Source organism: Corythoichthys intestinalis, chromosome 16 (genome assembly GCF_030265065.1).
Source record: "Corythoichthys intestinalis isolate RoL2023-P3 chromosome 16, ASM3026506v1, whole genome shotgun sequence".
Classification (NCBI taxonomy): domain Eukaryota; kingdom Metazoa; phylum Chordata; class Actinopteri; order Syngnathiformes; family Syngnathidae; genus Corythoichthys; species Corythoichthys intestinalis.
Window position 1 is genome coordinate 24,243,967 of NC_080410.1, and position 12,525 is coordinate 24,256,491.

Below are 12,525 nucleotides of genomic sequence, written 5' to 3' on the forward strand. Positions count from 1 at the left end.
GCTGACGTCATCCACCTGTTGGGGACGCTAGAGCCCTATAATAGTAGGCGTGGCTAACCAGCAGATTAAAAGACTAATTTCTCGTCATCTGCGCTTTGCTAAATTGTTGTATATAGTCGAATCGTTTCAAAATATGGTTCTTCTTCACATAATAATGCTATTTAAGACTTTTTTTCTCTTGTCGTATGCTGTTTAATGCAAGGGGCGCAACCGCTAATCACTCGTTTCAGGTGAACCCTAAACAGTAACGGACGTAATGCCCTTTAAGTTGTAGAAATACAATATTTACAAAGTTTATCATATTTTTAAAAATATATTGTCATTTTCGGGGGGCTCCTAGCCAAACTATCGCCTAGGGCAACTAGTCACCTACCCTGGGGAGATGTAACCCATTTGAGAAATTCCAGTATACTTATTTTCAATTTTGTATTACAATGGAACCTTGGGAAATTAGTGCATAGGAAACCCTAGATGCGACTATTTCTCGTAGTGCTTACTGGAAGTACTTACACGTCTGACGGGCTTTGGCCTTGCGAGAACTTTTGGATGACTCGCACCACACGGTAAGTCCGTCCTCCAACAAGCGCAGGTTGCGGCTTTTTTGCCACCTCGGAGAGCGAACTTTGACCATGTTAGAGCCTTGCATCATCACGCGCACATCCTCGTTGTCCAGCAGACCTAAAAACACACAAAGAGAAAAACACATTTGCCTGATTTTCGTTTCCATTTTAGATAGCAAATGATGAAGAATATCCCAAGAAAGTTAGGTCTGTTCAATTTTTATTTGGTCGAATGTCTAAATGGACAGATTCATAGCTTTATCTGGACTTGTACTGAGGTTTGGAAGTATAAAAAGGCTCTTCATCGTATTAAGAAAATACAAAAATGAGTTATTTTAAACCAGAATGTTATCACTTATCGCGACGCCCAACTAGAGATTGGAAATTCCTACCGTGGACTATATTTGCAGTGAAAACATGTGCCCATACTCTACCTTTCAGAAGTGTGCCTGCATATTTACACCCAAAATTGAAGTAGCATAGAGACTTTTTGTGCAAGTTTTACAGTGTGTTTTTGTAGTGGAGCAGGATACCACACAACCATGCCTTTCTGGGCCCAGGAATAAAAAAAACATGTTTATGTGACCACATCCTCTGCATGACACACTAGAGGAGGCCACAAAACAATTGTAAATCAATCAATATTGTATGCATATTTATTCGTGTCCGGAGGGACAGTAGCCGGCCAAGGAAAAAGGAGGGCTGGAGTTTAAAGTTTTATGTCGCCAAAGTCTGCTCTGGATGATCAACTACTGCCTCTGTGCATGGAAAGGTAATCATGCATAAAAATAAAAGGAAAAGAAAGAAAACAAGGAGGATTAGGATAAAGGAAAGGTAATTTTCAACGAAGAAAATGAGGGCTGAAACATATGCCAACATAAAAAGTAGCAACTGTACAAAACTGTGCTTTTTTTGTTGACTTTTTCATGTTGAACTTTTACCCAAAGGTGGAAAAGTATGATGTTTACCGTAAAATAAATTGACTTTAAGTGACATAAGGGAAAGTGGAACTTGCATGTTTTCGCTCTGGTTGACATGGTAACATGAACTATAACAGTTACCTAGAATGGTAAAATACAAAATTATGCTGGAGATAAAATGAATCCCCTCATCCATTTTTCTGTAGTTTATCCTCACCAGCTTCACGAGGGTGCTGTAGTCTAAGGTCATATATGGACAATGTCCATAAAATAAGTTTAAAAAAAAAAAAAATAAATAAAAAAAAAAAAGGAATGAAATGAAATATATCTTTAGTTAGAAAAAAAATACGGAAAAAATAATAGCATATTGTAAAGCATTTTCTGTATATAATTTTAACACAATTCTGAACGACTGTCTTACAGTCCAGTGTGGCTTATTTGTTGATTTATTTGGGTTAATAAATAACACATGCCTCCTAGCATGCATTGGGGCGTTACAGATGTAAATAACAATCAAAATTCATGTTCTGAGCTAATTATTTATTCAGTTACTGTTCCAGTTGTTTCATTAACTGCTAGTTATGGTATTTGGTAACACTTTATAGGACAACGGCGTTATAAGACTGTCATAAAAACGTCATAATTATGACATGACAGTATCATAGGTCATGGGCATCACTGAATGCTTATGACAGATGTCATTAAGTGTAATCCGGCAAATTATGTTACCAACTCCATATATGTCCAACTCAAATCTTTTACATTTTTTCCAAAGTAAGATAATTTGCCCGATAACACTAAATGACATCTGTCGTAAGCATTCATTAATGCTCGTGATAGTGTCATGTCCTAATTATGATTGTCTAATGACAATTAATGAAACAACTGGAACAGTAACTGAAGAAATAATTAGCACATAACATGAATTTTGATTGTTATTTACATCTTGAGCGCAGCAATGCATGCTAAGAGGCATGTTGGACAACAACAATGTAGACAGCAGGTGGCACCACAGGTTGACTTTCCCCCAAGGGAGCAGTGATGGCCAAATGAAGCTTCTTGAAGCAATGAAGCTTTGAAGCTAGGGTTGTTCCGATCATGTTTTTTTGCTCCCGATCCGATCCCGATCGTTTTAGTTTGAGTATCTGCCGATCCCTATATTTCCCGATCCGATTGCTTTTTTTTTTTGCTCCCGATTCAATTCCAATCATTCCCGATAATTTTTCCCGATCATATACATTTTGGCAATGCAGTAAGAAAAAAAGGAATAAAACTCGGCCGAATATAAACATTCAACATACAGTACAGAAGTACTGTATTTGTTTATTATGACAATAAATCCTCAAGATGCCATTTACATTATTAACATTCTTTCTGTGAGAGGGATGATACTGTAGCAATTGAACTGTTCTGCCCAAATGCATGATGGGAAGTGCAACCATGACTGTGCGTAGTGGCACCAATTGATATATCTTCTCTGCGTTGGGAAATAATATAGGGTGTTAAGAAAAAGATCAATTCCTACCTTTCTTCCCCACATTGCTTCTCACGATATTTCTAATTGTTGAGAGAGGGATTGTAAGGCTTTAGCCAATTAAAAAAACGCTCCAAAGACTGCCAAAATTCACTCTACTCATTTTACACTGCCTTTTAGCTCTATATATGGGTAAAACGGCGCCTTTGTAGATTGAACGCGACAATGCGTGAGTGGGTCGTGCAGCGGATGCGTTAACTGCGTTAAACGTGATTAATTTTTAAATAATGAATTACCGCCGTTAACGCGATGAATTTGATAGCCCTACATTAAGCCAAAACTAAAGACTCTGGATGAGTGTAAGACATTTTGTCTATAACGTTAAATACAATTATAAAACAATTTAATTAAAATATATATATATTAAAAAAAGGCATGTCCGATATTTTTTTGCCGATTCCGATACTTTAAAAATGACGTGATCGGACCCGGTTGTTTATTTGAAGCCAATTGATTCCAAGCTTCATGGTGGTTCATTTGGTCTTATGACAGTCGTATGATGCCGCTTTCAAATAAAGTGTTACCGGTTAATATATTTTGGTGTAAATATCCCATAATACAGTGATGACAGCTGCGGCTTACCGATGAACAAATGCTGTTTTCGTGTCACATTTGGTGGGTGGCGGCTAACAGTTAGGTGCACCTTATAGTGCGAAAATTACAGTACAAGTATGTTTTAATCAACAAAAACATTTGGATTTTTAAAACATTATTATATTATATTATTATTATAGAAAAACCAATGACACTTGAGAGGATAAGCGGTACAGACGACAAATAAATAAATAGATAAAGAAGATAAAAAGTTAACAAAGTTAAAACTATGGTATTCAACTCATTGGCTGCCACTGATGGTGATAGACGTCCAAACTATTTTAACTGGGAGGGCTGACAGCAAATGAACACTTAAACATGAAATTCGCTGCTAGCCCTTCTTCAACTAGAGTGAACAAACGTCTATCATCTTCAATGGCACTGAAAGATTTAATAACCCCAAAAAAGCATCAATTAATGAATATCATGATACAGTATTTTAAGACAAGCAAATTATTAAAAAGTTGCTGTTTAAAAAAATAAAAATAAATAATAATGAATAAAAATTATTATACTACAGGTAGTCCCCGGGTTACGAAGGAGTTCCGTTACTACGCTAGTTACAAAACCCGAATTTCCGCGCAAGTCAGATTTAACCCTTTAAGTCCAAAAGTTTTGTATTTTTTAAATGATGGAGTATACACTGCCCTCTGATGGCAGCGTTGACACCGGCTGGATTGTCGCCTTGTAGGACTGAGTAGCAGACTCAGATGTCAGACATGAATAAAGGACTGCTGTGCTCTGTTTCGGCCCACATCAGGCTGTAAGTTGTTTCAGCTAATATATTTTTGTATATGCACTTGCTATTAAGAGTTACAGTTTGTGGAATTACCGTATTGGCCCGAATATAAGACGGTGTTTTTTTGCATTGAAATAAGATTGAAAAAGAGGGGGTCTTCTTATATTCGCAGTCTAGACATTATACCCATTCACGACACTAGATGACGCTAGATATCATTGAAGCGATTTTCTTTTATGACATATCTCAGCTACTCTCCCCATTCACGATGCTAGATGGCGCCAGATATCATTGAAGCGATGTTCTGTCATGACAGATCTCAGCTACTAGTTAACCAGTTTGCATTATTTTATTGCAATGTTTTTCCTTATTCAGATTTGTTTCAAGACTACAGTTACAGTTAGACTTCACTTTGATGGTTAATGCAGTTATTGTAATTTTGTTGTTTTATCACGATAGATTGGTTTATTTACATTTCAAAAACCAGAAGCCATTCATTTTCGAATGTGATTGTACTTTAGTTTACATATTTAAATGTTCAGATATTAAGATTTGAATGAGGCAAAATAACATGCTTTTCTCTCAAATGTATTGTTATAATCATTTGTTTCAGATGCACTGTAATTATATACTGTATAAAAATTAATTTGGTGTTCAAAAAGTCTTTTTTCAAACTTGAGTCTTGAAAAAGAGGAGGTCGTCTTATATTCGGGCCAATACAGTAACTTGATTTGCTTCCCCCAACCCGAAAAACTTTTTTTTTTTAATTTGTCGGCACGAGCCTGGAAAAAAAATGAAATCTTATATTTTATTTGTGGGGACTCAGGAAAAGGAGGAAATGCGGGGATGCGATGTGTGGTTGCGTTTTGTGTGATCATGTTTGTGACGATGTCGGTGCATATTTGCATAATGATAACAAATTAAAGCCTGTCTTATGTAACAAATTCTCCCAGTTAAACAAGACTCTAAGATGGATATTCAATAAACACTTATATCTTTTATATTTGTGCGTCTGTTCTAACAGGCAGATAGTGGATTTGACATTTATTTTAATCTCCACGAGTTGGCAGAAAGTTTTCTCAATGTTTAAATAGTCTACAAATTTTTATGATCATTATAAATGCATTCACATAACGAAATAACGCTGGAAAAGTTAACTATGTTGAAATATAAAAAACAACGAGCCAAGGACCTATTTGGTGCTGGGGACATTTGAATTTACATAACACCTACTGATATAGTAATAAAATCACATGAGTAGACGACATGTCAGCCAACCTGTCTACTTATGACAGGCCAACAGCAAAAAAAAAAAAAACAAACAAAATGTCGCACTTCAACAAACAGGCAGTTGGAGTCCCCCTCGTTTATCAAAAAAAGCCATTAATGTTCTACTTACGTCTTTGGAAAACCAAGGTTGCATTGTTGTAGGTTTTCAAAGCTGTCGTGGCTGAAATGATGAAAACAATGAGCCGATTGGGGACCTGTATGCATGCTAACAAAAACGGTCCAAACCTTTGCAGGAGAAGTTTTTTTTGGACCACTCCTAGAGTCTCGAGTCTTCCTGTGAGTAATTCATATTGCTACACATCGAGATGGCATGACGAATCCCGCGAGTAAAACCCAGAAAATGTTTGCAATATATGGCGAGGATAGCGTGGTGCTATATTTCCGTGTTCAGAGTGGTGGCGAGGCTTCCTGGAAGTTACGTCATGAGGTAGGGGTCGGCAGGACGGCGCGTCCCTCGTTGCTATGGTGTTGCTATGGCCATAACTCAAAAACTACGCGGTCAATTATTATTATTTTTTTTTTTATGTGACTTTTTGAGAGAGCGAATGACGCATTTAATACAATTCAACTGAGTAAAACACTTAAGAGGGAAATCTGAAAAGCTCTTCAGTTCCCCTTTAAGATTTGAATGAGGCAAAATAACATGCTTTTTCTCTCAAATATATTGTTATAATCATTTGTTTCAGATGTACTGTAATTATTTTATGTATAAAAATTTATTTGGCGTTCAAAAAGTCTTTTTTCAAACTTGAGTCTTGAAAAAGGGGTCGTCTTATAATCAGGGCCATCTTATATTCGGGCCAAAACGGTATGTGTGAAGGATTTGCTATGAGAATTAGAAATACGTTAGCATTCATAGCATTTAAGCTAGGGGACGTTTGTTAGGAAAATTAGCCTAATTTAATGTACTAAATTTACATATTGATCACACTAGATGGATGTTTGAACACCAATTGTTTTGTGTCAAGTGTTTTATTGTTAAAATGCATGTCCTTTTTAACATAAGTGTACATATGTGTGTTACAGCTTTACAAATTGTCAAAAGCGCAAGAAGTAAAACGCTTGAAAAAGCACAGTCGCCTTGTTTGCTGTCTGTAAATCTGAACTACACGTTTAGTGAGGACAGAACACGTCATATCAATAAAGTAAAATAAAAAAAACAAGATACTGTGAGGTACAATAAGGCACTGTTTATGCGACTTCTGCGTTCCACCTTAACTGTTACTGTATGGTCCCTACAAAGATGTCTTTGTTATCTGATTTTGGAACCAGAAAGAGTGTTGACCCAGCTTTCATTCCAAAGGTTCAAAACACACAATGTGGACTTTTTATCCATCCGCCCCACCTTTTTTTTTTTTTTTTTTTTTTTTTTAACACTCACTCCTTGTGGATAAAAGCTGCATTTTCAGTAAGTATTTTCCAGTAGCTGCTTTTTTTTCCTGCTATGCATGGCCGCTCCATGTACCAACGTGAATGGCGCCTAGCACAAAAGCAAAGGCCTACCGAGTCCTTTCAGAGCGCTCGAATGTCACATTACTCCGTCTTACCAAGATTTGTGTGAAACTTGGGGAAAATGCTGGTGCACTCTTTTGCTTTAATTACACTAACTCCTTTGGAGGGCCTCTTTCGTCACCCCGTCGGACACAAAGAACACCCACGGCTCCCCCAGCCAGGGCCTCGGTCCAAACTGTTATCTAATGCGAGGCATTCCCACATTATCTTGCAGGTCATTGACAACAATGTTAAGCTGGCCAAATGTCTGCAGCCAGTGTTTCAACGCTGCACATTGAACATTCTTGGTCACTGTACAAACCAGTAGTCTACTTTATTTCTGTGTTGATTTCAATTGGGACTTGCAAAAATAGTGTTTGTATGAACTAATTCGCTGTTATTGATGTCAAAAGACATCAAATCTATATTTTCCTGAATGGATTATCCCTTATAATCGTATTCATTTCTTTTGTGCAAGATGGCCATTTATCGTGAATAAGTAGCGAGAGGTACAATTGCTCTACCTGAAGTGTGACAAAGCCTCCTATGATCATTTGTTTACTAAGGTAATTTTCAGACTATAAGGCGTACCTGACCATACCTGTCAAGTTGTACGGTTTCGGCGTAATTTGTACAAGTGAGCACTGATTTTTAAATGTGTACACCGTACGTTCAAAATCTGTACGTTTTTCGTGCATAACGTTTTTTTTCTCCGTTCGGATTTTGTCACCGTTTCGGCAACGAGACAATGCGCGTTACTTCGTTGGTTGAATGACACGAGAAAAGTCAAGAGACACTGAGAGCGAAGTGTTTGTTGTGACGCTGTTGCAAACGCGATGCTAGGCTAGCTGGCTCCAATATTTCCTGACTGCAGCCGACAACCTAAAATCTACGCCTAGATATCTCATGCATATAGAACTACATGCGAAATGACGTAATCGGTGGCATTAGTAAACAGCCGCCATTTGAGAGCAGTACACTTCTCAGAAAGGCTCTGTTGTAGTGAACCTTCGTAGCAAACCTAAGTAACTTTTTATCTAAAATACTCCTAAATCGGCAAAATCTCGACTCTATCTTTAAATGATGAAACAGTTTTAAAACTTTCATGTCGAAATGAAATAATAAATAAATGACTTCCAAACATAGCAACGGTTACTATGTTTTTTTGTTTGTTTGTTTGATTGTTTTTTTGAAAAAAAAAAAAAAAAAAAAAACATGAAAGGTAACACAAGTTACTTTGCCAAGTAACTAATTACGCTAACATTCAGGGAACTAAGTTACTAACTGAATTACTTTTTGGGAGAAGTAATTTGTAACTAATTAATTACTTTTTTAAAGTAAGATTAACAACACTGGTCATAAAGATGAAGTCTGCAGAATGAAAAGTGACGAAAGCGAAGATTTTATTCTGCCAATTTGTTGCTGAACAAAATTTTCCTGCAACTATTGCTGATCACTTCTCAGAATTAGCAAAAGAAATGTTCCCTGACTCAAAGATTGCATCGGTGAGTTAATTTTATCAATTGACCTTTTTAATTTATAATTGGACACATTAACGAACTACCTTCAAGTCAAACTGAATTGCGAGCTGAAGTGCCATGAAGTGCAGTCATCATGACATGATAGAAATTGCCAAAACTGCTACGTACAATTATAACAAAAGTCACTTTTAATTTTAGTAATCATGATGTAGCTGTAGATATTGATTGTTCTTTGATTGCACCAGGTTATATGTTACAACATTACCAATAAATTCATATCATTTTAAAAATTGAGATTTATTTATGTTTCCTATTGCACGCTATATACAACATTGTAAGATTAGTCACCAATTTGTAAGGGTATACGCCACTATTTGTAAGATTGCCAAAGGCCTCGGGTTGACAGGTATGCCTGACCATAAGCCGCCACCCACCAAATTTGAGACGGATATGGCATTTGTTCATAGATAAGGCGCAATGGACTATAAGCCGCAGCTGTCATCACTGTATTATGGGATATTTACACCAATAGATGTTAACCGGTAACACTTTATTTGACAATGGCATCATAAGACCAAATGAAGCACCGTGAAGCTTTGAACCAATTGGCTGCAAAGCCATCACTGCTCCTGAGACAATCAACCTCTGCTGCCACCTGCTGCCAACACTGTTGCCGTCCAACATGCCTCCTTGTATGCACTGCAGCGCTGCAGATGTAAATAACAATCAAAATTCTGTGCTAATTATTTCTTCAGATACTATTCCAATTGTTTCATCAATTGTCAGTTATGCTATTTGGTAACACTTTATTTGAGAGTAGCGCCATAAGACTGTCATGAGACCATCATAATTATGAAATGACACTTCCATGAGCATTAATGAATGCTTATGACAGATGTCATTTTGTGTCATCGGGCAAATTATCTCACTTTTGAATGGATGTAATAGATCCAAGCTGGACATAAAATGGAGTTAGTGACATATTTCGCCGGATGACAAAGACATCTGTCATAAGTATTCATTAATGCCCATGATAGTGTTGTAATTATGAGGTCTTATAGCAGTCTTATGACGCCGCTGTCAAATGAAGTGCTACCTATTTACCCAACCAAATCAACAAATAAGCCGTACTGGACTATAAGCCGCAGGATTCAAAATGAGGGGAAAAAAGTAGTGGTTTATAGGCCGAACATTACGGTATATGGATTATTTCTAGTTATTCTGTATCTTGTTTAATCAATACATTTATTACCTCTGCCAGTAGCTGAAACCTACCTATGTATCCGGTTCCTTATTTCTGTTTATATGTTTGTTTGTGTTCAAGATAACTCAAAAACGAAATAAGGGATTATTACCAAAACAACAGGATTTGTTTGTAATATGAAACGGAAGATGTGAAATGTGTGTAAAATTTTCTGGTAATGAGGTCAGAAAAGAATTTTATAATAACTTGATAACTGATTAGCCTATTTAACTCAAATTTCAAGGTATAATTTTGCGACAAATTGACAACGGATTTGATGAGAAAAGAAATTTTCATGGTGTTGACAAGCGAGTGCCCACTCTCCCAAATATGGTGATGCTTTGAATTTGGCTGCTTAGGAGGGGCTCTGGTCTCTCACGGTGCTCCTTTAGTTTCCTGTGTGTAAGGTGCCAATTCACTCAAATTCCTTCTCAAAAAAATTCTCAAAGATTGCATAAATATTAGCATGTGTATGTTTTGTCTCAGTCAACACTATAGACTTTTATTCATTTCTATTATGCAGTGTAGCAGATTCCATTAGTGACCAATAAGAGCAACAATGGCATTAATGATAAGACATTAAAGTTGCCCACATGTCCGTTCTTAACTGAGCATGTGGTTGTATTGTTTCCTAATCCCTTGCATGCAGTGCAGTTTTTGGCAGCCCTTTTTATTTTCTTCTAAACAGCCTTCGTCTTTTGGATGAAAATACTGATTCTTTTCATGTTTTAGTCATTTCAAAATGTGTCCATCTTCGTCTGGTTTTAGACGACAATTACCCATAATGTTTTCGTCTGTAAACTTCAGAAGTTTTAGTCCATGAATAAATAAATAAATGAATAAAATGCTTCCAACAATTTTGAATGAACATCGACAGACGATCACAAAATTGTAGAGTCAACAAGGACATCACCATCTTTGTGATATTACACACTCAGCAGGAAAACAATACTGGTACATTATTTTCAATGAATTAACCATTTACCGCCGCAGACAGGTTTACGCATATCATCTTTGAGGCCTCGTCACCCTGTAAATACGTCACCCAAGTGCCACTGGTTAGTCTCATTTGAAGACACACCTAAGGAAAGGGAGGCAAGGTAGCGAGTGACGGCCGGTTGGATTGAGCGAACGACTTTTAAACGTGAAGAATGAATCGAAAACTAAATTTAGTGCAAGCTAATGCATTATTTCATCAACTCAAGGAAGAGGATGCGCCAGATTTTGCGTTATTTTCTTCAAATGAGTCGGCGAGTGAAAAGAGACTGACAGGCTGACAGTAGTGCGCAAACTACAGAAGAGTGTGCTGTGTGACGTAGTGTATGACGATGCCCTGTGTCTTGCTCAAGGGGAAACTGAGTAGCATGCCTGAAAAAATTGAACTGAACTAGTTTGTCAATATTTTGGAAAATCCTTTTTTTCCGGTGTTATATTTGATTTTTTTCCCCCAACTATCAATCTTTCCAATTTGTATATAAATGTGTGTGTTCAAGAAGCTTGATTGTATGTATAAACTTTTGATAAGGTGATGAGTGCAAAACTTAAACTCACAAAGATATCCACAAAACCCTTTCTGTTAGATGATATATATATATATATATATATATTTCACCATTTTACACTGCTGGTCTACAGTATAGCATGTTTTGACCATAATATGTGGAAAAGGTCAAAAACGCCAATGACCATACCTGCTGTTTCTGTTGAATTATTAAATATAAAATTATTTTGTCTTATTTTTTCTGTTGAATGTTTATCTTAAGAAGTTGAATAAATATTATCAAGCTTCAAAACGGTTCTTCGAGCATGTTTGGTTGTCAACGGGATATCAATATTAGAAATTTTGACCAAAATTTTTTTAAAATTATTTTTGGTCTTCTTGGGTCATAAATGTTGATTATAATTGGTCAGTGAAGAAAACAAGATAACAACAGTTTGGGTGTCCTGAAAAAAGGGACCCAACCAGGCCATTGTGAAAATGTTTTTCTTTGAAGTATTAAAGGCAACATCAAAGGCATGCAAATTCGGACAAAATAGGCCCAGGTGTTAAAGCGTTAAATTCACCTTGACGTCACAAACTATATGTAAAAAGTTTTCCAAGAGTTTAAGACGATGCTAAATCCTAATGCTAACGCAAACGATATGCTAATGCTACAAGTTACATTTAGTGTGTGATGATTACCCAGCACAGACTTTTAAAGTCTAAAGCAACGTCGCATATCTATCCAAGATAAGAAAACAAAACTTACCAAGCAGCATGACGTGTTTTACAAAAGGCTGGAGACTAACGACACCAGTGAGAAACTGTGTGTGGAGCTGAAGGTGGAGCACGTCACATGTGTGACACGGGCAAACACTACTATAATGCGTGCTAACTACACATACGATAAGAAAATGTCACACATTGTGAACTTATGAAGGAAACTACGGCAAATTTTCATCTCGTTCTCATCTGATCAGATGGTATTCGTCTCGTTATGTTTTAGTCTCCTAAGACACGCTTTTAGCTCGTCATCATCACGTCATGAAAAAATTGTTCATCGACATAATATTTTCATTATCGTTGCATACTTTTTGTTGTTGAGATGCGATTGAAAATTCGGCCCTATAAATGCATAATTGGTTTTCGGTTAAAAAGGTTTTGTAGACCGAGAGATTGTCAACGAACAGTAA

At 36.7% G+C, this 12,525-nt stretch overlaps 1 protein-coding gene across 1 annotated transcript in view; it reads right to left on the reverse strand.

Annotated features, from left to right (window-relative positions):
• Positions 1-12,525, reverse strand: part of plcd3a (phospholipase C, delta 3a) — a 79,230-nt gene that overhangs the window by 51,908 nt on the left and 14,797 nt on the right. Inside the window, exon 2 of the mRNA XM_057861494.1 lies at positions 511-678. Within this exon, the coding sequence (XP_057717477.1) occupies positions 511-678 (168 nt within the window). The remainder of the gene's footprint in view (positions 1-510; positions 679-12,525) is intronic.